We start from the raw sequence: 24196 nt of genomic DNA, 5'->3' as shown, positions 1-24196 counted from the left end.
CAGGTCGAGAAGGTAGACTGTCACGTCCAAGCTGCCGGAGTAAGGGCAGGCATCTCCGCGAGCGAGGCGAAGGAATCCCAAACAACCCTCGACCATGGACATTCAATGAACAAGTGAGTTGGTGTTTCCAGATTGCGCTCACAAACAGGACAAAAGTAATCATTTTCCCATCCGCGCCGCAAGAGCGCGTCGGCTGTCAAGATCCTACCAAGCATAACCGTCCAGATGAAGAAGCGGCATTTACCAGGGGCCCAACCGGACCAAATCAATTTGTATCCATCCATAGTGATGGACCCTTCGAACTGCAGTCGATAGGCTGAGCGAGCGTTGTACTCGTGGTCATTCGCAAACCTCCAGGTGATGATGTCCGGTTGGTCCTCTAGGAGCATCACATGGGAAATTCTAGCAACTAGGTCGGTGAGCTCAGGGACCATATGTTCGGAGAGTCCCCGGGCAAGGTCCTGTAGCCACGTTTCATCCTTCAGCGCCTCACAGACCGAACGATTTTTCCGTGCTGAAATCGCAAATAGTGATGGAGCAATCGTCTTTGGGCAGGATCCTTGCAACCAACGATCATACCAGAAGTTGGCCCTTTTGCCGCCCCCAATTGTTATTTCCATGGCCATTGCAAAGAGCTGTCTTTCCTCGTTGGAGCAAGGCAGAGGAGAGCCAGCCCACGGCCGAGGCGGCCGTTGCAAAGCCATCCATAGCCAGTGGCGAAGCCACGTTTTAGCTGGGTAGTCAGTTGACTACCCAACTTTTCTTTAAAATCAACGTGCACATGTATGGATCCTGCAAATAATACTACAAACTCACATATTTGACTACACAATTTTAAATTGACCACACAAGCTTAAAATTCTGGCACCGCCACTGTCCATAGCCATTGAAGTCTCATAGCTCTACCAAATTTAATCAGATCAAGAACGCCCAAGCTACCCGACATTTTCCGCCGTTGTTACTCAAATTGTCGCCATTCCACAACCAAGAGCGGCATATTTGAATCATGCGTTTTAACACCCAGGTGGGCAACTTGTGTATCGTCATCATATATACCGCAAGGGAGGTGAGTCCTGTTTTCAGCAGCACCAGCCTTCCACTTTTAGCCATGAGTCCCCCATTTCCAAGCCACCGCTTTATGTCCAAACTTGAATAGCATAGGGTCCAGATCCAACTTGGTCAGGTTCCGGAGAGATAGAGGCATGCCGAGATATATGGCCGGGAAGGATTTGTCTGGTATTCCAAGCAGCGATAAGATGCGTGTGAGGTCTAGTGCGCCACAACGTATCGGCAGGGCCGAGCTCTTGCTCGCATTAGTGAAGAGGCCCGTGGCTGATGCAAAGCAGTCTAATAGCGACTTGATCATCCTTGCGTCCCTCTCGGAGGGGCTCATGAAAAGCGCCACATCGTCCGCGTAGAAGGAGCATCGTTGCACCCTTTTTCGACCCGGTAGTTTGGATAACATCCCTTGCTCAGTAGCCATAGTCATCATCCGCTGCAACGGGTCCATGGCAAGAATGAACAGGAAAGGGGAAACCTTGCCGCAGACCACTCCTATGGGAAATGAGCTCCGACTGCTGCCCATTAATCATAACACGGGAGGCCGAAGTGCGCAAAAGCATAGCAGTCCATTCCCTCCACCTCTGGCCGAACCCTTAGGCTTCTAGCATGTCCAGAAGATAGGCCCATCAGACCGAGTCAAACGCTTTGGCAATGTCCAGTTTGAGGAGGATAGCAGGTTTTTTGGTCTTGTGAAATTTTTTGGCAGTGTTCTGTACATGTAGAAAAATTTCCTGGATGCTTCGCTTTTTTATGAAAGCGCTTTGACACTGATCAACAAGTGCACTGAGCTTTGGGGTGAGCCGCAAGGCCAGAATCTTCGAGAAGATTTTGATCACACTATGGAGTAACGAAATCGGCCTAAAGTCTTGCAGAGCATCCGCACCCAATTTCTTGGGAATGAGCACGAGTATAGCATGATTGACACGATTTAGACCTCGGCTATCCATCCTAAATAACTGATTCAGCGCCGCTAGCAAATCAAGCTTGATAATGTCCCAACAGATTTTGAAGAAGGCACCCGAGAAACCGTCCGGCCCTGGTGCCTTGTCTGGCGGAATTGCATCCACGGCACGCTTAACTTCCTCAAGCGATAGCTCCTGCTCGAGATCAGCAAGGTCCACATGCTCTAGGTCCAATGCATCCCAGTTCAGTGCAGCAGTTCTGTGATTATCCGATCCGAAAATCTGCGTGAAATGCTCGTGAGCAAGGTCAGTCATGTCATCGGTCGACGAAACAGGCCCATTCGGACCATGCAGCACATGGATGGTATTCTTATTATGTCGCGCGTTAGCCTTCCGCGGAAAGAATCTTGTGTTGGCATCTCCAGCCTTTAGCCACAATACCCAGCTCCTTTGGCGTAACTTGATTTTTAACAGTACCGCAAGTCCCATCGTGCGAGATTTAAGCTTCGATCGTAAGGCGCTCTCCTCAATGGTCAGAGCTCTCCGGTCTTGCGCTCGGTCCAACTGTAGGGTTAGTTCAGTAACCAAGGAGAATTGCTTTTGGATATCGCCCACAATGTTTTTGCTCCAAGCTTGCAGCGCTTTGCTTAGCCGCCATAGTTTGTGGTTCAGACGGGTTAGAGGGCAAGAGTTGCCGGCTTCCGATGCCCAAGAATGCTCGACCACCTCTCTGAACCCCTCGACGAACTGCCAGTAAGATTCAAAGCGGAAGCGCTTGTTGGTCTTGATGATGCTATCATTTATTGTTCAAAGCGGAACTGCCAGTAGTTTGCATTTGCTCTCTGCGCAATGCAGCCCGGGGCATGTGCGCCTCATGCAACCCCTACGCTTTTACCTTACCAAACCACCAGTTTGCCAACCCAGGAGTTACTCGCTTCAGAAAATCAGAAAAGAGAAAAAGGAGATGGTTCAGAAAACTGCAAACTGGAAAAGCTGTGTTGATCCTGCCCTCCTGCCACCGAGACGGAGCATCTCCACGACTTCCACCGTGACACCTCCGCTGCTGCCTCCAGACTGAAACTGCAGCCACCCGTCCATGTACGGGTACGACCAAAGTGGAGACCAAGCCACGACCGCGTACCTCCTCGTCGCCCGTATGCTGAATATAAAGTAGGCGCCAACCCCCACGGCAATTTCGTTACAGAGAGCTCCATCACTGTTTCATCCAGAGCCCCGCCAATATCTCCAAAATTCTCCGTGGTCAGGGAAAAGAGTGGTGCTAAGAGATGGATGGTATGCTTGCATCTATGAGCTAATCGTCCTTGGTTTTTCCTGTTGGTAGTTTGTTCTGGTGGAAATTTGTGCTCAAGATCTCCGGATCAATGTTCTTTCTTGGTTTCTTTTTCTCCGGATGAATGTTCTTTCTTGGTTTCTTTTTCTCCGTCTTCCTCGCGGCAGAGCAATCTTGTTTCCTTTTTGGTGATCTTCCGCGTTCGGATCAGTTCAAAACTGGTCGCATTCCCGCTGATTTTCCATGGCAAAGGTTCAATTGGGGGTTTCTTGGTCTTTTCTTGTCCGGGTAGTGGCAACTCGCGAAGTTTCGCCTTGACGATCTCGCTCTGCTATTTCCCTGTCATGTCACAAAGATTTGATCATCTTCTTGTTTCTTGTTTCTTTTTTTTTTTCGAAATGGAGGCGTACCCCCGGCAGTTTCTTGTTTCTTGATGATCTCGCTCTGCTATTTCCCTGTCATGTCACGAAGATTTGCTCATCTTCTTGTTTCTTGTTTCTTGATGATCTCACTCTGCTATTTCCCTGTCATGTCACCAAGATTTGCTCATCTTCTTGTTTCTTATGTCAATTTTGAAGCCCGCGATCTGCATACCATGATCGCCAAGATGGCGGTGCCCGTGATGGCCACGGTGCTGCTGATCACGGTGTCGACTCTCTCCATGGCGCCGGACGGGTGTGCCTGCGCCTGCCTCCGCTTGTGCTTCGGCAGCAAATACTTCCCGATGATCTTCGTGCTCTCCCAGATCCACCTGGGCCGTCTTTTGGCGAGAGAGGCCGTTCTGGCGCGGAGGCTGGCGGCCCGGCGCTACTACGCGGTGGGCGCCGTCGCGTGCTTCGTGGAGGTCGCGCTCAAGCTGTACATGATCCTGGTGTTGGTGAGTCTTTGCGCTGTGTCCGTCTGTTCTCTTCTTTCTCAAGTTTGGGCTTGATTTGGGCGCTAATGAACTTGCTCTCGTCGTTTTCGTCAGTGCCCCTAGGCGTGTGGATGTGCCAGCCCAAGGATCGAAGATGGATAGTTTTGGAGTCTGAAGATGCGCCGTTTTGTTCAGTTATTACTACAACTCTGCTAAGTTCTAGTACAAATTTGGAAGGGGCCTGTCGTATGGTGTTTTAGTTTCAATTCAACTTGCCTGTCTGTTCGTCCTTGGGTACTACTGTAGCCTTTTGTTGTTGTCTTGTTCCGTTGGGGTTTAGACTGTCTGTCTTTTGTAGCAGCAGCTTTGGAGTTTAGACTGTCTGTATGAACTTGGACGGGATTTGAATTTGTTTAGCTCAAGCCTTGAAGGTTGAAACGTCTTATGTGAGCAGCATTTCTTGTTCTTGACGAGGTAGAGTAGTAATTTGCAGCCAGTTCTTGTTCTTCATGTGTTCGTAGGCCGCTGGTTTAGCAATCAGCAATCTTGTTTGAAATGAAACATGTGCAACCGCAACTTGTTGAAACTTGAGCTTGGTGTTCTCTCGGGCCGTTTGTTGTGCACGCTCCAGACGAAGGGCATCAACGCTCAATGAGGCCAACTCCAACCCACTACCCCAATTCGTCCGCCCGCAAACGGACGCAAACCGGGACCCAACGCGCGGAAGCAAACGGACAAATGCCCGGATGAGTGTTCGTCAAGTGCTCAAACGATAGGGTATGTGTTACTTTAGCTTTGATTGTTCTCTCGGATTCGACTAGTTTTACTTACAATCAAATATTTATTGTGTAGGATGGATGCAATTTTTGGTATTGGAAAGAAGAATACATCATTCTATTGATAGAGCGTAATTTAATAGGTATTCATGCACTTGTTGTTAGAATAGAGGTTAGAGATGAGACCAGATCCGAGGAAGCAACATCTACTTCTTTAGAGCGAAGAAAAAAGAAGCATTCAAGATCAAAACTCCGTGGATCAACAAGCTTTGCATCGAGAATGCACTAATTCAACTTATGAAAACAGTTATGTAAGTTGGATATCTTTTAAGATGCTTTATTATAATTCTTGTTTTTTGGGGCTTGTTATTCTACCCAAGATTTAGTGAATGTATTCCAATGTATCACAAAAATCATTGATGGACATAATGAAAGAATGAGAAAAAAATGTCTACGAACAAGATGCGACCGCGCGTTGGACGCCCGTCCGACGCAAATCCAAATCCGGACGGACACGACCTCATTGCCACCCCCAAACGGATGAAATCCGGACAAAACGAACGTCCATTTAGGATCGTGCGTTGGAGTTGGCCTGAGGTGCGGTGAAGGTGGACCAAGAGAACCGAGCCGAGCACCGTACTCGGGGGAACGGCCGCACTGTCCGGTGCAGCGAATGCGGAGCACGCGATGTGGTGAACCGGCCGGAACACGAGTCCAAACTCCAAAGAAATGTATGGCTGCATGCACCCGGTACGTGCAGTGTATGTCAGCGCTTGTCCAAATATCTGAAGAACTAGTGGTGTTTTCTCTGTTCCCGCGTGCCCGAAGCCACAAGAGCCGTTGATCTGTCATTCAATGGCTCATGTTGAAAGATATCGGTTCGCCAACTGTGATTGCTCTAATCCCTTGATCTATGATCTAACGGCTGTTAGCTACTCGCAGGTCCCTGTTTACTTGCACACACACACACACACCATGTGCTCTGTTTTGCTTTTCTTCTCTTTCACTGAGTTGTAATGGCTATAAAGCCAACCTCTCCTTATTATGGACCATGTTGATTTGTATTCGGGTGTAAAACCTAGTCGCCGTCGGCCTGCTAAACTATTTCCCCTTTTCTCAAGCAATAGGACACTAGTTCGAGCTCTCATTTCTCTCTAAAATTGGATGATCGCGTACTAAATTCAATAGTTCATAGCCCGGGGCTTGATAATTGGTATCGAGAGCTAGTCAATTCTCGGCGGCGGAGTGAGTTCTAAGCGTCATAGAGGTCGGGAGACCGTAAAATCCGTTTGTGAGCCGGTCTTCGGTGGCGGCTGCGAACATTAGGGAGGCGTTCGAAGTGCCGTTGCTCGGGTGTAGTCAAGGCCTCAGCCTGGTTACCGAAGAGTAATTCTTCGGTGGTAAAACCACAGCCACTAAGATCTGACCACGCATCACCCACGACAGGAGTAGGCTGCGGTGCGGCTCCGGTAGACAGAGATACTTGTAAAACCTCCCTTCCCAACCATGTGGTTTCAGTCATGACGCACCTCAACGAATCAAGTTCACATTCCTTCATCCTCATCTTCCTCATAGCATCCTCCAGAGCCCCCTCGGATTGCTTCTCCTTTTCTCTGTTTGTTCCTCCGGAACTCGAACTTGGAGCCGCCATGACAACATATTTGAAAAGCTTTGAAGGAAAAAAATGCATATATGATCACCCCGAGTTCTCTCCGCAGAGACCAAGGTCGGGGGGACGGCCAACCGTCCTCGTAGCCAGCCCAAGATCTGTGCGACGAATACCGACGGTGTTGAGCAAAAGGTAGGAAGAACTCGACACTAGCAGAAGGCTTCGGTTGAGTAGGTTAAACCCTAATCGTCTAGATAGGGTAAGTCGCGTCCCTAGACATTTTGCTTCTACTTTTGAGCTTTTTTTAATAAAGACATCAAAGGGCATATTAGATTAGCTTAATATCGAGAAAAATACCGCCCTTCCAAAATTAAATTAGGTTATATCCAGTTGTCTAGGGCCTTAGAATGTCTGGACAGACAACTGGACCTCGAGGCATTCTGAGGCCCTGGACCGTGGATAGCATGACCCAGTTGGTGCCCTGCCAGGAACTAGCATCCACTAGAAGGCTTGACCCATATTTTGCACCCTAATTTTGGAGAACACGAACATTTTTTTAACTCACGCGCACAAAATTTGAAATTCAAAAATACTTTTTAAAAACACAAACAAAATTCGACTGTTGAGTTGTTTTAAAAAAAATATGAATATTCTTTAAAAAATGAAAACAAAAATTTGCAAATGTGTTTTTTTATTTCCACACATTTTGAAAATAATCTAAACAATTTTTGAAAATCTGAACAATGTGGCTTCAATTCCAATTTGCCAGCATATTTGTACAAGTTTATCTTAGTAGTACGTGCCATGGGGGTTTAGACTGTCTGTCTGAACTTGGAAAGGATTTGAATTTGTTTACCTGAAGCCTTGATGGTTTGAAATTTGGAGTGTATGCGACCGACACCGCCTGACCTTTGCTTTAACCACTTTGTACTGTAGCCTGGTTCGGTCGATAAACCCTGGTGAATCTTTTCTTCGGCCTCATGCAACACCTACGATTTTACCATACCAAACCACCAGTCTGCCAAGCCAGAAGTTACGTACTCGCTTCAGAAAACTGCAAACTGGAAAAGCTGTCTTGATCCTGCCACGGAGACGGAGCATCTCCACGACTTGACCACCCTTGACCCCTCCTCCGCTGCGTCTGCTGCTGCCTCCAGACTGAAAATGCTGCCGCCCGTCCATGTACGGGTACGACCAAAGTGGAGACCAAGCCACGACCGCGTACCTCCTCCTCGCCCGTATGCTGCATATAAAGTAGGCGCCAACCCCCACGGCAATTTCGTTTCAGAGAGCTCCATCGCTGTTTCATCCAGAGCCCCGCCAATATCTCCAAAACTCTCCGTGGCCAGGGAAAAGAGTGGTGCTAGAGAGATGGATGGTATGCAAGCATCTATGATCCATCTCTCTTGATTAATTGTCCTTGTGTTTCCTTGTGTTTTCCTCTTGGTAGTTTGTTCTGGTGGAAATTCGTGTTTAAGATCTCTGGATGAATGTTCCTCCTTTGTCTCTTTTTCTCTGTCTTCGGCTCTTCGCCGTAGCAAAGCAATCTTGTTTCTGGTCGCATTCCCGCTGATTTTCCATGGCAAAGGTTCAATTGGGGGTTTCTTGGTCTTTTTTTGGTCCGGGTAGTGGCTCTGCTATTTCCCTGTCATGTCACAAAGATTTGATCATCTTCTTGTTTCTTGTTTCTTGATGATCTCGCTCTGCTATTTCCCTGTCATGCCACCAAGATTTGCTCATCTTCTTGTTTCTTATGCCAACTTCTAAGCCCGCGATCTGCAGACCGTGATCCTCAAGACGGCGGTGCCCGTGATGGCCATGCTGCTGCTGCTCACGGCGTCGACTGTCTCCGTGGCGCCGGACGACTGTGCCTGCGCCTACCTCCGCGCGTGCTTCGGCAGCAACTACTTCCTGATGATCGGCGTGCTCTGCCAGATCAACCTGGCCCGTCTTCTGGCGAAGGAGGCCGTTCTGGCGCCGACGCTGGCGGCCCGGCGCTACTACGCGGTGGGCGCCGTCGCGTGCTTCATGGAGCTCGCGCTCAAGCTGTGCATGATCCTGGTGCTGGTGAGTCTTTGCGCTGTGTCCGTCCAGTTTGGGCTTGATTTGGGCGCTAATGAACTTGATCTCGTCGTTTTCGTCAGTGCCCCTCGGCTTAGCTTCGTCGCGCGCGCGTGGATGTGCCTGCCCAAGGATCGAAGATGGATAGTTTTGGAGTCTGAAGATGCGCCGTTTTGTTCAGTTATTACTACTACTCTGCTAAGTTTTACAAGTTTGGAAGGGGACTGTTGTATGGTGTTTTAGTTTCAATTCAATTTGCCTGTCTTGAGATGTTCGTCCTTGGGTACAAAGACTATCTTAGTACTACTGTAGTATTTTGTTAGTCTTGTTCTGTTGGGGCTTTGGAGTTTAGACTGTCTGTATGAACTTGGACGGGATTTGAATTTGTTTAGCTGAAGCCTTGAAGGTTGCAACGTCTTATGTGAGCAGCATTTCTCATTCTTGACGAGGTAGACTAGTAATTTGCAGCCAGTTCTTCTTCATGTGCGCGTAGGCCGCTGTTTGAGCCATCAGCAGTCTTCTTTGAAATGAAAGATGTGTAATCGATTTTTTTCCTTGAGGCTTGCCCCCCACATGGGCGCACTCGTCTCCGACGCCCAAAGTGGTTTTATATAAAAGAGGAGGATCCATGACAACTTCATATTTGTTCGCAATTTTGCGCGCCGGTTGCACAAACGCAAGATTTCCACCCTCCTCTTCAAGCTCAACGTTAGAAAAGCATTCGACTCGATCAACTGGGAATACATCCTTGACTTACTACTCCCTCCGTTCCTAAACATTAGTCTGTTTAGAGATTTCACTACAAACTACATATAGATGTATATAGACATATTTTAGAGTGTACATTCACTCATTTTGCTCTGTATGTACTCCCTCCGTCCGGAAATACTTGTCTGGGAAATTGATAAATCTAGACGTATTTTAGTTATAGATGGATCCAATTTTATCCATCTATCCGACAAGTATTTCGGGACGGAGGGAGTAGTCTATAGTGGAATCTGTAAAAGACTTATATTTGGGAACGAAGGGAGTACAACGCAAGGGGTTGCCTTGCAAATCCCGGAATTGGATCGCCGCTCAGCTTTCATCATCCTCTTCGTGCATCCTCCTCAATGGGCTTCCGGGCCACCCGATCAAGCATGGCCGCGGGTGAGGCAGCTTCGGAAATAAAATATTTGGGCCTCCCGCTCTCAGTGAGGTAGCTTCGGAAAGTCAACTTCCAATATCTTGAAGACAAGGTGTAACACCCCTAGTGTCATGCTACAGTGACCACATGCTAATGTGCCATGTCATCATTGTCATCAAAATTTAATTTGCATTAAGAAATAATTCAACTCTCGAACCCTAGTCAAAATTCAAAATTCAAATGGTAAGTGAAATTTAAAGTTTCACAAACATGTTAGAAAAATAGTTCATGTTTTAGCAAATATTCCAAAAAAAAATATTGGTGGAGAAAAACAACATCATCACAATGCTAAATTGGGCTCTAGCATGTTTAAACAGAGTCAAAACAATATTTTAATTACTTTTCTAAAATTATGAAATTTCCACAATATTTTAAATAACCCCCCAAAAACTTTTATGCCGGTGTCTAATATTGCATTATAATTATTGGCCTGAGTTTATATTTTATAAAACTAAAATGCTTTTAAAATTTAAGTCAAAACACAAATAAAAAAGAAAAAGAGTTATAACCCAATGTTGAACTGGACCTTAAGTCTACAGTAAAGGCCCAACCCAACAATGCGGTTGCCTTCAGAACCGGATCCTCTAACATCCTCAAGGGATGTCATGTAAGCTACAGTAACCGTGACATCCCTTTTTCACATCCATATGGTTAAGCCTAAAATGATTATAATTAATTTGCAAATTATAAATCTACTGTATACATTTACAAAAATTACATACAAACAAAATTATGGTGCAATAAAATTATTTTTTGATTTATTTTTGACATGCTACAGTAAATACGCACAGTAGTTGCTACAGTAACCCTCACATCCCTTCTCCACTTTACACACACATTTTCACTGTAGCTTCGTGACATCCTTGAGGATGTTAGAGGATCCGCTTCCGTTGCCTTCAAGCTCCTGTTCACGGGAGGCTTGATGGCCGCCGTGCCGGTGTCCACGCCGCGGATCGGCCACATGCCGGCCATCCCACGGCTCGCCCATGGGTAAGGTGTCGCCCTCGTCCCCCTGAGGAACCCTAGCGCCATTCCCTCTCTCCCTCGCACAGCTTCTTGCTCCCGCAAACACACCCGAGCCGTCACCTCCATGAACGCCCTAGCTGCGTGCACTCCGCCCCCCTACGCCATGAGGCCGTGTCCAGGAGGACGGCCGTCCACGTCTACAACAACTATGAGGCCGGATCGGCACGGATCGATGCTGCATCGACGCCAATGCTCTGTCTTCTCCCCGTCGGTCGCCACCACCATCTTCGCCGGTTCCCACTGCTCCGGTCCATCCCGGCTTCCTCGACCGTGCCCACGAGCTCCTTGTGAGCTCATATCCGGATTCCCCCGCTCACCCCTCTTCCCGTCGTCGTGTGCCACAGCCGCCCGATCCCGCCCGAGCTCAGGCTCACCCCCGGTCGCGCCCGCTTCAGCCGGTCACCGCGCCCCGCCTTCGCCTCGGCCTGCTCCCGTCGTGCCCGCCTCTGCCGGCCGGCGCATTGCCCGCGCTCCGCGCCTCCCTGGTCGCGCTCGGCCATGGCCGTCCGCTTGCACCGTGGCCGCCCCTCGCCCCGACCGCGCCGCGCTGGGCCGCGCGCCCGCTAGGCCTGCTGCTGCCCAGGCCGCGCCCTGCTCGCCTGCTGCTTTTCTACTGCACTGCTGCCTTGCGTGCTGCTGTTGCTCCTAGTTGTCGTGGCTGCTACGCTGCTTCTGTTGCCGCTGCTACGCTGCTTCTGCTGCCGTGGCCTAGGTATGGTAAGTATTGTCCATTACACTTTGTGAACTAACCCAAGATCTATGTGTTCGGTGTTTTTATGCGGATTTAGGTATCTTTCCATGGGCTTGCATCAAAAGGAAGATTTCATATAACCCAAGAGAGGATAGCATCAAGTGGTGATAATCATCAAGGTTGTGGTGTGCAAGTCCAAGAGGAGTATCACGAAGAGATCCTATGCTTGAAGCTTGCCAACCATTTGGTGATAATGGTCTTGTGAAGATGTGCCTATGAGTGGCACTTCCATAGTGGAGTATGGGGAGCAAATTGTGAGTCTTCACCAAGCGCGCGCTATCAAGAAAAGTGTTCCAACTTGAGGCGGGCATGATCTTCATCATCTAGCTCAACTGGATTATGCACAAAGCAAAGATTTGACCTTGATAATTTTATATTTTACCAGTCTCATGGTGTTTGTTGGGAAACCGGGTTATATGGCTGATTGTCGTACTATCAAGAGGGGCTCTCGAGTGAGTAGCTTGATTGTATTGTTCGTAAAGAGCTCAAACCATTGCATCATTGTCATCATCTTTCTTGGTTGTTGTTTGTATTTTCTCTGTCTGAGTTTCGGGCTTGTGGTTATCTTCATGATAAGCTCAAGTTCATCGAAAACAGATTTCATATGCATCTTCTTGTCGGTGTACAAAAGTAGGGGCTCTTCTTTTGACCCCTTTACTTGTGCACGGGCAGTCGGAGCCGCGCCCACGGCCTCACCAAGCAGGGCAGAAGAGGGGAGCCGGAGCACAAGGCGACCAGAGCAACGCCAAGACCAAGAGACACGAAGAGCAAGGGGGCGAGGCGGACTCCCCCGGCAAGACCCTTGCCGGGGCGGCCTCCGCGGCCCCGGCGAGAGCCTTGCCGGGGCAACTTGCCCAACGCTAGCAGAGTGTGCCACCCTTAAGCCCACGGGTTCCAACACCACCAACAAACCACATTGGAACCAAGGCTCGGGAGGCACCTCTGTGATGGCATGCAGATCTTCGTCAAGATTATAAACACACAAGATCAGATGCGGACCAGACGACGACGACCCTCGGCGGGATCCTAGCCGAGGAAATCCACGAGACCCCTGGCAAGCGCCTTGCCGCAGACGGCCGCGGCGCCACGGCAAGGCCCTTGCCGAGGGCATCAGCAGAACCACAGCCAGGCCCATGCCTACCAAGACACCACCGCCGTCCCCATGCAGCTGCCAACTCAACCAGCTGAGCAGGCACCTGCGTGGCGACGAGCGGCCTCTACACCGACCCAGCAAGCACCTGCGTGGTGGCATGTAGATCTTCGTGAAGGCTCCACCACCGCGCCACCCCAGCAGCCAGCCAACGTGGCGCCATGACGCCTCATCAGCTCGGACACGTGTCGAAGCCAGGCGAGGCGGCGACAGCTGGGACGTGCTTCCTTGCTGTCCCCGATAAAGCAAGAGGGGCACGTCGGCAGCGCATTAAATGCGTTTGTCCGACGGTGCCAGAGGATAGACTCATCCACTGTACACCTTTCCACCTCCTGTGTGCCACTGTGGCAACCCCTTTTGTCTATAAAAGGAGGCCCGAGGCGACCAGGAGAAGGATTCGGATCATTTGGGCAAATTACACCCCGTAGCTAGCTCAAGAACACAAGAACACTCAAATACATCCACCAAAGCAGGACTAGGGTATTACGCATCTCTGCGGCCCGAACCTGGGTAAACGATCTGTGTGCTTCCTGTCAGACCCGCTCTTTGCACAACCCCGCGCCCACCAACCGTAGAAGGGATCCCAGTGATTCCATAGGTGTCGATTCCCCCCGACATCTTTGGCGCGCCAGGTAGGGGGCGCAGTTGTGGAAATCTGGTCTGATCCGAGCAGCAGCCTCATCGTGGCCGTCATTCCAAGAAAGAAGACGACCAAGCTTGACGGCACCATCTGCGGATACGGTGGACGCTCGCGCAACGACAGAAAAGCTAAGTCGTGCGAAACTTTGAGCAATTTCTTTTTATATATAAGGTTATCGTCCTCGAAGATCCTGCCCTATGTATGGAAAACCTGCACGCGAAGGGGTCCTTCCGCTATTGGCAACGCCCTTGCTCTGTTTCAAGTCCGCTCAATAGCCCAAGCGACCGCGTCGAGAATGGCAGGGTAGCCTTCCGCAATTGGCAACACTCTCGGTTCTGACTCGAGTCCAGCTCGACAGTTCGAGCGGGCGCGTTGAGAGCGGTAAGGTGGTTCGCCTGGCAGTAAGCACACCGGGAGGCCATTGAGGATCCATCCTCAAGGCGTCGTGCCCTGGGTTTACGCGCCGGCAAGCCTACCCGATTAACGTAGGGTGAACATACAAAGGGGGATTTGGACAAGAAAGTAACATACATAATATCAAAAGTGCTGTAGAGTTATATTACATCAATTGTTGCTACGGTTCTAACTAAAGATAAAAATTGTCTTGGTCGTGAACCTGCAGCGGCGGTGAGAGACGGGGTGCCTAGTCCCGGCGCAGGCCCTCCACCCTCTGGATTCCGTTGATAAGGTTGATGATGGGCTTGATATGCTCCTTGAGCACCGCGAGGTCCGCATCCTCCAGCAAGCTCTCCAGCGCGGCGTCGAAGTCGAGGTTGGGATTCCAGTGCGCCACCTTGGTGAGGACCTCAGTCATGGCACCCCGGCAAAGCCACCGGGCCTCATCGGCCAGAGAGGCCGCCCGATTGGAGTGGAGTTGCTCCAGGGCCCCGAAATCACCCTCGAAGAACAGGGTCAGCTTGGCATTGGGGCTCGCGTTGCGCTCCGGGGTGTACCTCACATTTGGCATCCCCATGGTGGCCAGCTGCGTAGTGATCCTGCCGGCGACATCTTTGAGGCGGCCGATCCAGCGGTTCTCGCCCTCCACAAAATCCTTGTGGTTGGCGGCTTCGTTCTTCCGCAACTGCTTCTCGGCCTCCAGATCCTTGGCCAGGGTCTCCTCTCGGGCCTTGGCCTCCGAGAGCACCTCCTCGAGACCCTCCAGCTTCAACTTCAGGTCTTTGATGGATTTGTTGGCCCTGGAGAGCTGCTCAGCCTTGCCGAGGATTGCGCCCTGCGCCTCCACTAGGGCACCGTTGAGCGTGTCCTTCTCCTCAACCAGCTTCAGGGCCTGATCCCTCAGCCCGTCCCGCTCCACCTCCAGCTCTTTCACCTTGTCGGCGTGAACCAGAGCCTGGGCATTGAGTGCCTCCTTGTGCCTCTGCTCCAGCTCCTGGGTCCGCTGCACGACAAGCTTCTCCACCTCCTCGTCTTTGCCACGGAGTGTGGCGGCAAGCTTGTCCTCACGGGCGGCAAGATCCTCCTCCTGGGAGTTCAGTAGAGCCTGGTGTTGTTGTCGAGCGGCCTCCTCCTTGGCGGCCTGCTCCCTCGCCAGCTCCTGGGCCTTCTCGAAATCTTCTTGTTGCAGAAGGAACTCTTGCTGACGCTAGGCCAGCTCGCCTTGGATGCCCTTTAGTTCCTGGTGGGCGTCCTGAAGCCAGGCTTGCATCTCAGTAACACGCTCCTTGAAATCCGCTTCTACCTTGTCCGCCACGGCCATCCTGGATCTTATCTTGTCTTGGCGGGCGCGGTGGAGCGCCTGGAGCTTCTGGAAGTTAGCACTCATGGCCTGAAGGAGCCGCTCTTCCTGGGAGCCGCCGCCACCAGTGCTCGGCTCGTCAACATGAAAGTGCGTTATATCGACTAGAGGGGGGTGAATAGGCGATTTTTATAAATTCTTCACTGAGGAATTTGTGGGTGAGGAAATTCCTTAGCGAAGAACTACTAGCAGCGGAATAAGCACTCAAAAGTATGCATAGCAGAACACAAGCATAGTCATCATGATGAAATGAAGACAAGCACAGAGTACAGAAAGCGTAAACACAGGATAACACAGGATGAAGACAAACAGACTGAGGAAATTGAACTGAGGAATTTGAGAAAGTCTTCAGTCAAAGTCTTCAAACACAGACATGAACAAGCGCACAACATAGTAATGAGGAAATGGAAGAGTTGAGGAAATAGAACCAGTTGGCTTGGTGAAGACAATGATTTGGTAGACCAGTTCCAACTGCTGTCTCAGTTGTACGTCTGGTTGGAGCGGCTAGGTATTTAAACCTGAGGACACCCAGTCCCGGACACACAGTCCTCACCGTATTCTCCTTGAACTAAGGTCACACAGACCTCGTCCAATCACTCGTGGTAAGTCTTCAGGTGACTTATAAACCTTCACAAACTCGGTCACTTGGCGATCCACAATTTCCTCTTGGATGCTCTAGACCATGACGCCTAACCGTCTAGAAGAAGCACGGTCTTCAAAGGTAACAAGCGTCGGATCCACGCATGATCAATCTCTTCAGTGATGCTCAATCACTTTGGGTTTGTAGGTGTTTGGGTTTGGGGTTTTTCCTCACTTGATGATTTTCGCTCAAAGTCCTCGGAGGATGGGATGCTCTCAAATGACAAGTGTCAGTTTCTCTTGGAGCAGCCAACCAGCTGGTGGTTGTAGGGGGCGGCTATTTATAGCCTAGGGAGCAGCCCGACATGATAAGACATAAATGCCCTTCAATGATATGACTGTTAGGTGAGAAGATATTTTGGGACAGCTGGCGCGTAGCACAGCAACGGTCGGAATTTTGAGTGTCTAATTCCTCAGGGCTATCATGTTCCTCATTGTGTAGGCAATCCGCACTGGCGAATTTCTAACTCCTCAGTCAGAACAAATTCCTCAGAGACTAGAAGAACTTCGTCTCTGTCACTGAAGAATATGATTGAACTGTACGAGATTTCCAATGGCTTCACTCGAAGGAATTGGTAGGTGTAGGATTTTGAGTTGAGCATCACATGGAAATTTTTCCTTGGTATTTCCTCGACCCCCTTTAACAGTACGGTGTTTCCTATGACTCAAGAAAGGAAAACGAAACTACGAAAACAAAAGTCTTCACGCTTCATGTTCCTCAAATGAATACCAAGTCTTCAAGGTCACACCTATTTCTTCACTTTCAAAGTCTTCAGAAAGTCTTCAGAAATAGCAAAGTCTTCAGTCGAAGAACTTCATTTCTAGGGGTCGACTTTCTCTGTAAATATCAAACTCCTCATAGACTTATAGACCTCTGTACACTCACAAATGCATTAGTCCCTTAACCTATAAGTCTTCAATACACCAAAATCACTAAGGGGCACTAGATGCACTTACAATCTCCCCCCTTTTGGTGATTGATGACAATATAGGTTAAGTTTTCAACGGAGATAAACATATGAAGTGTAAATACTGATATTGAGGAATTTGATTGCAAGATATAGAAGAACTCCCCCTAAAGATGTGCATAGTGAGGAATTTGCTTTTGAAGCAATGCACACTTGAAGAGTTGAATCATGGAGATCTCCCCCTATATCTTGTAATTCATACACACATTTGACATAATATATGAAGAATTTGAAATGCATGATGAAATATGGTGACTGATGTAATTCAGCATGCGTGCAATAATATTAATGAGGGATAAGCATGTAGAAGAAACAGCAAAAGTATCAGGCCACCATAGAGTTTAAGTTTACAACTCGATCCAGCAAAGTTTTCAAAAGAACGAGAGTTGCAACTTAGAAAAAAATGCCCATATAAGATAGAACCGCTTGAAGACTAACTCAAATTTCTCCCCCTTTGTCATCAAATGACCAAAAGGGTCGAAAATGAGGACTAACGCCCCTGAAGAATATCAAGGTGATGAAGGAGCGTCAGCGTTGTTGGGGTCGTTTGTTGGTGTAGGGCCTGCCGCAGTGTCGTCCAAATCTTCATGTTCATCAGTGTCACGTGAAGAAGAATAGGAGCTGGCCACCAAGGAAGGAACCTTGAACTTCTTGTACTTCTTCGGAGGAGGTGCAACCCAATCAAGATCTTCCTTGAGACCCATTTTCTTCAGAACTTCTTCACTATAGACTTGAGACAGAACAGCCAGGTGCGGTTGAGGGTTTCATGAAGGTAGTAGTGGTTTTTCTTCACTGCATTATGGGTAGCAGTCATGTTGTGAATAATTGAACCAAACTGACGCTTGACCCATTTATGATTGCGATCAACCTTCTGGTGAAGACTGAGGAGAAGCTCATGGTCAGTCATCACCCTGGGTGCTGTGCCTTGAGGATTTTGCTTGGGTGCGTTTGCGGCAGAGTCATGGGTGGCAGAGTCATCATTGGTGGAGTAGGATGCAGCCTTGCGAAATTGACCATCCAATGGACGAATGCCTTCATCAATTACAGTTGTAGCCTTGCCCTTTTCATCAGCTAAGGAAAATGTCCGTTTGAGGACTTCGATCGGGGGAAAGTAGCTGCAATGGTTCAGTGTATCAGCTTTGTAGTTGAGTGAAGACCTTGTTCTGATGAATCTCATAATCCATGGTGCATAAGGCTTCAACTCAAATGGTGACATTGCGACATTGGCCAGAGTCCTCATGAAGAAATCATGGAAGTTGACGGGAACGCCATGAATGATATTGAAAAGCAGATTCTTCATGATGCCAACGACTTCTTCTTCATTTGAGTCGTGGCCCTTGATAGGACTCAATGTCTTCGTCAGTATGCGATAGACAGTCCGAGGCACATACAACAATTCCTTCACAAGGAATTTTGTTCTTGGGGCCTGACCTGGCTTCAAAGGCTTCATCAGCACTTGCATGTAGTGATCGGTAAGCTCAGGTTCATTGTAGACACAACAAGCACCTTCAAGGGGCAGACTGAGAGGTAAGGCATGAAGCAATTCAGTAGCTGGTGCCTTGTAGTGAGTGTTTTCAGACATCCAGTCCAGCACCCATGAATTCACATCTTCAGAATTTCCAGTGATGTGCAGTGTTGCATAAAATTGAAGAATTAGTTCTTCGTTCCAATCACATATGTCAGTGCAGAAGTTTAACAATCCAGCGTCGTGAAGAACACTGAGGACTGGCTCGAAGCACGGCAGAGATTCCATATCCACGTGAGGAATGTGCTCATGATCGAAGACTTTGTCTTTGTTGAACAACATTGAGGAATAGAAATTTGTCTAGCTGGCAGTCCAGAAACGCCTCTTCCTTATGCGAGCAGAGTCATAGGGGTTGTACTCGGTGAAGAATACGTGCTCGCCAAAGAAGGCATCAGTCTTGAATGTTTGCTTCCTTGAGAATGGATCCTTTGGCTTGGGCAGAGGAGTGTCAGTGAGTTGCATCACAACCTCAGGAATCACAATATCAGGTTCTTCAGGATGAGGAATTTCTGGTTCCTCTTCAGTGGCAGCCTGGTTCTTGAATTCTTCATTTTCATTTTCTTCAGCACTAGCGGCTGGAATGTCTTCATGAGCTTCATCAGATCCCATTTAAACTGTAGTGACTGGGGACTGAGGAATTTGCTGCAGTGGAGTGAAGAGTGGAGAATTGGGGTGCTGACTTTCCCAAAAGTCATCATTCATCACTAGTGTGGTACATCCAATGTCCACATCTTCTTCTTCAATTTCTTTAATGCCAGCCTCTTCAGCAGTGAACTGAGGCATAGGCGAGGAAACAACTGGTGTTGAAGGGATTTCATCCACTTCAATTTCTTCATCCATCTGCTCTGATGTAGCAGCAGAAGGAGTTTCTTCATCAGATCCGCTAGGGATCTCATATTCTTCATCAAAAGGAATGATTTCCTTTGATGGCATGGAGGAAACTGGAACAACATCAATTGGATTTGCAAACGAGCTGGTCAATTTCTTCATCTTCTTCGGTGCTGAAGAATCTGAAGGAGTTGATGCTTTCCTTTTCTTCACAGCTGCACGCTCTGCAGCCTTGGTATTCTTCACATCTGATGCAGATGGAAGGATTGGAGTTGGAATAGGTGCAGGAGGAGCACAAGAATTTGGTTCAGTTTCTTTAGGCACAACTAGTGGGAGCACTGACCTCTTCATTTTCTTCAGGCGCACCACTAGTGGGAGCCCTGGCAATTTCATCAGCGGCTGGAATGCAGTCATCAGGCCTGGAACTCACATTGTCTTCAGCAGGCTGATTGTCATCAGCGGTGCTGGCATGTTCTTTAGTTTGCTGAGCAGATGCTTCAGCCGGAGTGACTTCAATATGCACAGGGGCAGCGGCACTTGAAGTGAGTGTCTTCGTCAGATTGACGAACCTGACCTTGGCTCCTTTCCAATCAGCATAGTAAGCGTTGAAATCATCGATGAGGACTTTGATTTCAGACTGGAGCTTTACAAGTTCATCAGTTGTCATAGAGACAACGTTGTTCTTCAGGAACTTCTCCTTCCTGTACTGTGCTTTCTTGAGCTGCCTGGCCTTCTCATATTTCCATTTTTCTTCACTAATGAAATGGGTCAGCATGTGACTTTGGCCAGGTGTCAACTTGAAATCAGGCATAGGAGTGTTTGGGTCCTTGTGCCAGAGATCAATATAGTCGAGGATCAACTTTGGATCCAAAAGCAGTGGCACATCTGTGCCCTTGGCTCTAGCGGCCCTGACTTGCCTGTCTCTGATGATTTCAGCAAGTTCTTCATCATCAGATTCGTCTTATTCAGACGGTACTTGGAAGCCGACCTACTTCTTCTGAGGACTTGGGCGAGTGCCTCGTCCAGCAGTGGTCTTTGTCTTCAGCAGTGAGGGTCCTGTTGAAGAGTTTGGTGCAGCTGAGGAACTAGCTGAAGCTCCTGAGGCAATAGAGATGCATGTAGTCCTTTGGCACGTGGCGAGATGCACAGGTGCTGAGGATTTTGTCGGAGCAGCTGAGGATCTTGGAGGAGCAGGAGCGGCTTGAGGAATTGGCCGTGAGGGCTTAACTGAGGAAATTGGCCGTGAGGGCTTAACTGAGGAAATTGGCCGTGAGGGCATTGAATAAGAGGCACTTGGCTTGTGCGCAGGCTTCTTTGCCATGGATTTCTTCGGCCTTACAGAGGCCTCAGCAGCAGCAGTAGTGGAATCTTTGTTGAATTTCTTCACTGCATCTTTTGCCTGTTTAGCCAACTTGGCCTGGCGCTTGGCCCATTCTTTAGGAAATTCCTCACTGCGCTTGATGCTCGTGGGATCTGCCTCTTGGCCAGGTGCCAATGGAGGTCTTGAGCATGGAGGAGTAACAGCGAATTTCTTCATGTATTTTGGAGTTACATACCTGTACTCCCTCCACTCTTTTGCCCATCTCCTTTCTATCCTCTGAATGCGCACCTTGCGCTGATTTTTATCTTCCTCAGGGGGTGTACAGTACCCAGCATAAATGTCCTCAGGGATTTCAAAGGCAGTATTGACCTCAGGCCTCTTTCCTCCTTTCTGTGGCTTCTTTTCATTAGCCATTTTCTTCAGTTGAGGAATTTGAACAATTGAACTCTCTGAAGAAGTATGCAACTTTTCTTCAAGGAACGCTTCAAATGAGTTAAGTTGATGAGAACCTATTGATTCAGCAGCGGACATGAGTACCTGTGAACAGAGTATAGTTGCGAGGAATTTGGAGAGGTCATATGCGTTCTTAGAAGGTTTTTCAAGAAGAACAAGTTTGAGGAATTTGACCAGATGAATCTTGAAGAATTTCACTAAGCGTTCTCTGTCTTAGGTTCCAGAGTTGTATAGATCGAAGATCTACACAATTGAGGAATCTTGAAGAAAAATGATGCCTAGAGAAATGAATCAAGAACAGATGACATGTGAGGTGTTTAGTGTGGGAAGAATTTGAAGAATACACACCTTTGAAGATTTTGTAGTGAACATTTGAATCAAAGAGGGCAGTAAAAGTAACTTTTAATTACCCTGGACGAAGAACACGACGAACTGGGATGTGGAGAAGTGAAGCTCGTCTGTGCAGATCTTCCACGCCCTAACTCGGCGGAGGAAGACGGCTACGGCGGCGGCGGAGTGAAGATTTCCGCGGCCGGCGTTAGTACGGCGGCGACGAGGTCGAGGCAGTGAAGCTCTTCCTCACCGGCAACGATGATGTAGCGGCGGCGCTAGGGTTTGAGAAGCTCGAGCTGGAGAGAGATCGAGCGGAGTAAAAGAAGTGAGGAAGGGGAGAGGGGATATTTATAGCCACGGTGAAAAACGGTTCGCCCGAAGAAATTGGACGAACGTGCCCCTGACCCTTCTCATTCGCATGACATGTGTCACCCACGTACTGAGAAGTGGAGATTGTGTTAGATCGTGGGTGAATAGATAAGTATATCGTAGGAAGCGGAACGATTTGAGCGGCAAAGCCAAAAATTTGGATAAGATAAGTTAAAATTTCCGTTCGCAAATTCTTCAGCTGACAAGGACACAGTGAAGATTTTGAACGAGTTTCAAATAGAACGCACATGAAGAATTTGTGAATAGATTTGGTTGAGTATAGCATAGAGGGGGAAGGGTCCGATCACATTCACTTAGCAGAAAAACCAACTTGAAGAATTAGCCATAAGTGAATGCTGTAGAGGACATAAACTCATATATATATATATATATATATATATATATATATATATATATATATATATATATATATATATATATATATATATATATATATACAGCCAATGAAGAAAAACAACGGAAACAGTGAAGATTTTGCAAAGTTGAAGAATATGAACAACTGAGGAATTTCAAAACTAAAAAAACTCAAATTGAAGATTTTCAACTTTTGTGGTGGCGTGACCCACCGTATAAGAATGACGATTTCAGACACCGCGTACAATTGTCGTAGGGTTCTAAGAATCAAATTATTCATTAATTTCTTCACACTTAGAGTGTTATTCTTCATTGATTGAAGAAAAACGTTTCTTCATGTGTTGCACATCTAAGTCATAAATTTTGCATAAGTGTTAGGATGAGTGTCCTCTTCAAAGAACATTTGAAGATTCTAAGATATTTAGCTCACACCGCAACTTGCTAAATCTCCTCTCATCCAAGGGCTTTGTGAAGATATCGGCTAGCTGTTCTTCAGTCTTCACATGCTCAATAGAAATGTCGCCCTTCAACACATGATCGCGAAGAAAATGATGACGAATCTGAATGTGCTTTGTCTTCGAGTGCTGAACTGGGTTGTGAGCAATCTTGATGGCACTCTCATTTTCACAGAAGAGAGGCACATTCTTCACGTTGACGCCGTAGTCCTTGAGAGTTTGCTTCATCCACAGCAATTGAGCACAGCAAGAACCAGCAGCAATGTACTCAGCTTCAGCAGTAGACAGTGATACGCAGTTCTGCTTCTTCGAGGACCAACAAACCAAAGATCGTCCGAGGAAATGACATGTACCAGATGTTGACTTACGATCCACACGATCACCAGCATAGTCAGAGTCAGAATATCCAACGAGATCAAAAGCCGAGTCCTTGGGGTACCATAATCCTAGTGTTGGTGTGTGAGCTAGATATCGAAGGATATGTTTCACAACCTTATGGTGTGATTCCTTCGGTGTAGCTTGAAATCGGGCACACATGCAAACACTAAGCATAATATCTGGCCTAGATGCACATAAGTACAATAAGGAACCAATCATGGAGCGGTATACCTTTTGATCGAAGTCAATACCATTTTCATCAGTGCACAGATGGCCATTTGTGGGCATCGGAATTTTGACGCCTTTGCAATCTTGCATGCCGAATTTCCTCAGTACATCCTTGAGGTATTTCTCCTGAGATATGAATATGCCATTGCGCTGTTGACGAATTTGAAGACCTAAGAAGAATTTCAACTCTCCCATCATAGACATTTGATATTCTTCACTCATCGTGTAGGCAAATTCATCACTATAACGTTGGTCAGTACAGCCAAAGATGATGTCATCAACATATATTTGGCATACAAATAGTTCATCATCATATGATTTAGTGAAAAGAGTAGGGTCGAGTGAACCGGGTTTGAAGCCTTTCTTCATGAGGAATGCCTTCAAAGTATCATACCACGCCCGAGGGGCCTGCTTGAGGCCATAGAGGGCCTTATTTAGTCTGAAGACTTTGTCAGGATGCTTAGGATCCTCAAAACCTGGGGGTTGAGCAACATATACTTCTTCCTCAAGCTTACCATTGAGGAATGCACTTTTCACATCCATTTGATATAAAGTGATATCATGATGGTTAGCATAAGCAAGTAATATGCGAATAGCTTCAAGTCTAGCAACAGGTGCAAAAGTTTCATCGAAATCAATTCCTTCAACCTGTGTATAGCCTTGAGCTACTAGCCGTGCCTTATTCCTCACCACAAGGCCATTTTCATCTTGCTTGTTGCGGTAGATCCACTTTGTGCCAATGATATTGTGTTTGCGAGGATCTGGACGATTGACCAGTTCCCAAACGTTGTTGAGCTCGAACTGATGTAATTCTTCTTGCATGGCCTGAATCCACTCAGGCTCCAGAAATGCTTCATCTACCTTAGTGGGCTCTAAGATAGAGACAAAAGCATAGTGCCCACAAAAGTTAGATAAATGTGAAACTTTTGAGCGTGTGAGAGGACCTGGTGCTTCAATGTCATCGATGATCTTCTCAACTTGCACTTCTTTTGCAACGCGAGGATGAGTAGGTTGTCGTCGAGGAATTTGATCAGCATTTTCTTCAGCACCATTTTCTTCAGCAATTTCTTCAGGTGCATTAGCTCGACGTTCTTCACGTTCTGGAATGAATTCTTCAGCAGATTCTTCGGTAGGAATGACATCCTCAGTAGCCTTGGACTTGATAGTTTTCTCAGGTGCTGGTTCATCTATCACAGAGGGTAGGTGCTCTCTTTGCGAGCCATTAGTTTCATCGAACCGCACATCTATAGTTTCAACA

At 47.9% G+C, this 24196-nt stretch overlaps 2 protein-coding genes across 3 annotated transcripts; both read left to right on the top strand.

Moving 5' to 3' along the window:
- Positions 1-3111: 3111 nt before the first annotated feature.
- On the top strand, positions 3112-4567 carry LOC123052225 (uncharacterized). The gene is made up of 3 exons (XM_044475343.1): positions 3112-3257; positions 3834-4132; positions 4226-4567. Exons 1-3 carry the CDS (start codon positions 3251-3253, stop codon positions 4232-4234), a joined length of 315 nt encoding a protein of 104 aa, XP_044331278.1. The 5' UTR covers positions 3112-3250; the 3' UTR covers positions 4235-4567.
- A 3125-nt stretch (positions 4568-7692) lies between these two features.
- LOC123052224 (uncharacterized) lies at positions 7693-9180 on the top strand. Of its 2 annotated transcripts, none has more exons than XM_044475341.1 (3): positions 7693-7874; positions 8265-8563; positions 8641-9180. In XM_044475341.1, exons 1-3 carry the CDS (start codon positions 7868-7870, stop codon positions 8653-8655), a joined length of 321 nt encoding a protein of 106 aa, XP_044331276.1. In that variant the 5' UTR covers positions 7693-7867; the 3' UTR covers positions 8656-9180. The 2 variants fall into 2 exon arrangements, with proteins under 2 accessions (XP_044331276.1, XP_044331277.1); XM_044475342.1 differs by having other exon boundaries at positions 7697-7874; positions 8279-8563.
- The last annotated feature ends 15016 nt before the right edge of the window (positions 9181-24196 follow it).

The sequence above is a fragment of the Triticum aestivum genome, chromosome 2D (genome assembly GCF_018294505.1).
Source record: "Triticum aestivum cultivar Chinese Spring chromosome 2D, IWGSC CS RefSeq v2.1, whole genome shotgun sequence".
NCBI lineage: Eukaryota > Viridiplantae > Streptophyta > Magnoliopsida > Poales > Poaceae > Triticum > Triticum aestivum.
Note: the sequence above shows the minus strand (reverse complement) of the source record. Positions and strands in the feature narration are given on the sequence as shown.